Consider the following 2,787-nt stretch of genomic DNA (forward strand, 5'->3'; position numbering starts at 1 on the left):
CGCAATCAACAAGTGCACTACTGCGTGCGGCGGTGTGCGGCTCAGGTAGCGTGGGCTCCCAGAAAACAGGTTTTCTCCAGAGACTAGTTCTCTTTTGAGAGTATTGGGAGTTGTTGTAGCTTGACTCTCCAACAGTTTAAAAGAAATCCTTTTACATCATGCTCGTCCACCACTCCCACCCCTCAAACCCAGGTCTGCAAACTCAGTTATAAAACTAAGAGTATCCCCATTCCCAACCCGCCCTTAAAATTTCGGACCCGCAAAATTATCAGGACTCCAGCATGTTGGTTATAAAATTTATTGATCTCTCACTTAGGAATTAAGAGTAAAACCTTGAAAAAACCTGGAACAAAATAACCCCTTCCCCACCACCCGAACGAAATGCGTACACGAAATAGCAAATAGATCACTGCAGAAATCACAAACTCAACAGCCTAAACGCGCACTGGACAGAGGCTGTCCCGCGGCCAGGGGCGGCGAGGCGGGAAACACACGCACACCTGGCTATAAATTAACATTGGCTTTCGCTGTCGCGCCAATTGGCGCGGCCAGCACCCCCCCCCAAAAAAAAAGCCAGAGGAAAATAGAAGCAATACGACTGGGGGTGGAGGCATTGCAGTTCTTGGGGGGGGGGTCAACTTCACTCAGTCCTCGATTAATAGCAAACTAACAAGACAACATTTTCAAATGCGACAGAAGAACCTAGGGACCTGGGAAGAGGAGGAAGGGGCCGCGCGCGGTTTCTCCGCAAACACCACAGCGATTCCCAGCCAGCGGGGGAGGGAGGGGCGGCGGTCAGAAGCGGGCAGCTCAAGCAAGTCCCATTTCCGCTGCTCCGGACTTCTTGCTTTTGTACAAACTCCGACAGCTACGGCAAAACTTTCGGTCCTCCTCATCTTCGGTACAAGGCAACGGTCCCAGGCGAGCAAAGCTAAACAGCAAGGCGTCCCAACGTGGGGGTGTGGGGCGGGGTGGGGGCGAAGAGCTGGGAGCGCGCGCGGGAGCTCAGATGTGGGTCAGCGGCACCGTTCCATTGACCGCAGTCCCGGCGCCCTGGTAGTGCTGGTGCACGCCGTGCAGCCGGCCGCCCGGGAGCGGAGAGGCGGCGTCGGCCGCGTCCCCGCCAGGTGGCAGGTACATGCTGATCATGTCGCGCAGGTCGCCGAGGCACGCGCGCTGCGAGTGCGAAGCGATGGCGGGCGGCGGAGAGCTGGGCTCCGACTTCACCACGGAGCCCATGGGGCCCAGGCTCATGGCGGCGGCGGCGGCGGCCGCGGCGGCGGCGGTGGCGGGCTGCTGGCCATAGGCGGCGGCCGCCGCAGCGGCGGCGGAGGGCGCCATGCCCCCGTAGCCCGAGGCGGCGGCGGCGGCGGCGGCGGCGTTCATGTAGCTCTGGGCGCCGGGTGGCATCATGGGGCTGTACTGCAGGCCGGCCATGTCGTAGCGGTGCATCTGCGGCAGCGCGGGCGGCGGCGGCGGGCTGCTCATGCTCGGGGGCTGCGCGTAGCCCAGCTGCTCCTGCACCAGCGAGTAGGCGCCGTTGGCCCAGCCGTTCACGTGCGTGTACGTGTCCAGGCGCTGGCCCACGCCCACCGGGCTGCTGGCGGCGGCGGCAGCGGCAGCGGCGGCGGCGGCGGCGGCAGCGCCCGGGGGCAGGAGGCCGCCGGGCAGCGAGTACTTGTCCTTCTTGAGCAGCGTCTTGGTCTTGCGGCGGGGCCGGTACTTGTAGTCCGGGTACTCCTTCATGTGCACGGCGCGCAGTCGCTTGGCCTCGTCGATGAACGGCCGCTTCTCCGCGTCGGTCAGCAGTTTCCAGTCGGCGCCCAGGCGCTTGCTGATCTCGGAGTTGTGCATCTTGGGGTTCTCCAGGGCCATCTTGCGCCGCTGCCCGCGGGACCACACCATGAAAGCGTTCATGGGTCTCTTGACGCGGTCCTGGTCGCTGCCCCCGCCGCCGCCGCCGCCGCCGCCGTTCGCGCCCCCGCTGCCCCCGCTGCCTGCGTTCGCGCCGCCGGCTGGGTTCGCGCTACTCTTGCCCGCAGCGCCAGGAGCTGGGGGGCCGCCGGTGGCCGCGGCTGGGGTAGGCGGCCCCACGGGGTTCTTGAGTTCAGTCTCCAGCAGGCTGTACATCGCCGGGGCGGGAAGGAGGTGCGCCAGCGTGGCGGGAGGAGATGGCGCTCCGGGGGCTGGAGCGGCCACGGTGAAAAGGCCCGGGGACTCCGTCGGAGTGGCGCTCGGGGGCCGGCGGGCCGGCAGCTCAGGCGGGAAGGGCAGGCTTGCAGAAGGGCTCCGCGCGAAGTCGGCGGGAACGCGCGGGCTTCTCTCACCTGATGCGTTCTCTCGAGCTGGTCGCATTCGCAGCCTGCCCGGGAAGCCTGTCCGGCCCCTTATATACCTGCTCAGATCCGGGAGGGTTGGGGCTCGGTCCGCCCCCTCACCACCCGTGGGCCTCGTGATTGACAGGCTCGCTGTGATGAGTCCTGGCCAATCAACACCGAGCCCCCTGTGGCCCGGCTTGGAAAAAAAAGTTCGGGGAGCCCTTTCGTTCACCCTCCAGACCCCTCTTGGGTCGAGTGACGTGATGAGAGTTATTCAGGAGGCGGGAGTCCCTGAGACCCGCTCCGAGACCACCAATTAGGGTCTCAAAAAGTTTGAAAGAAGGAGAAACCCGAGGAGGTGAGGGAGGAGGGGGGAGAAGAGGGCGCACGAGCGAAATTTGGGGGAGGAGGGGCAGAGGAGCGCCCGAGGGGTTCGGAAGACACTTTGCAGACCCGACAAAGCTGACCA

At 64.3% G+C, this 2,787-nt stretch overlaps 1 protein-coding gene across 1 annotated transcript; it reads right to left on the reverse strand.

Moving 5' to 3' along the window:
* Window positions 1-282: 282 nt before the first annotated feature.
* On the reverse strand, window positions 283-2,364 carry Sox3 (SRY-box transcription factor 3). The gene is given in 1 exon segment (NM_001401192.1): window positions 283-2,364. A coding segment is annotated over 1 exon segment (1,350 nt). The 5' UTR covers window positions 2,356-2,364; the 3' UTR covers window positions 283-1,005.
* Between the last annotated feature and the right edge of the window lie 423 nt (window positions 2,365-2,787).

This window comes from Rattus norvegicus, chromosome X (genome assembly GCF_021556685.1).
Source record: "Rattus norvegicus strain SHRSP/BbbUtx chromosome X, alternate assembly SHRSP_T2T, whole genome shotgun sequence".
NCBI lineage: Eukaryota > Metazoa > Chordata > Mammalia > Rodentia > Muridae > Rattus > Rattus norvegicus.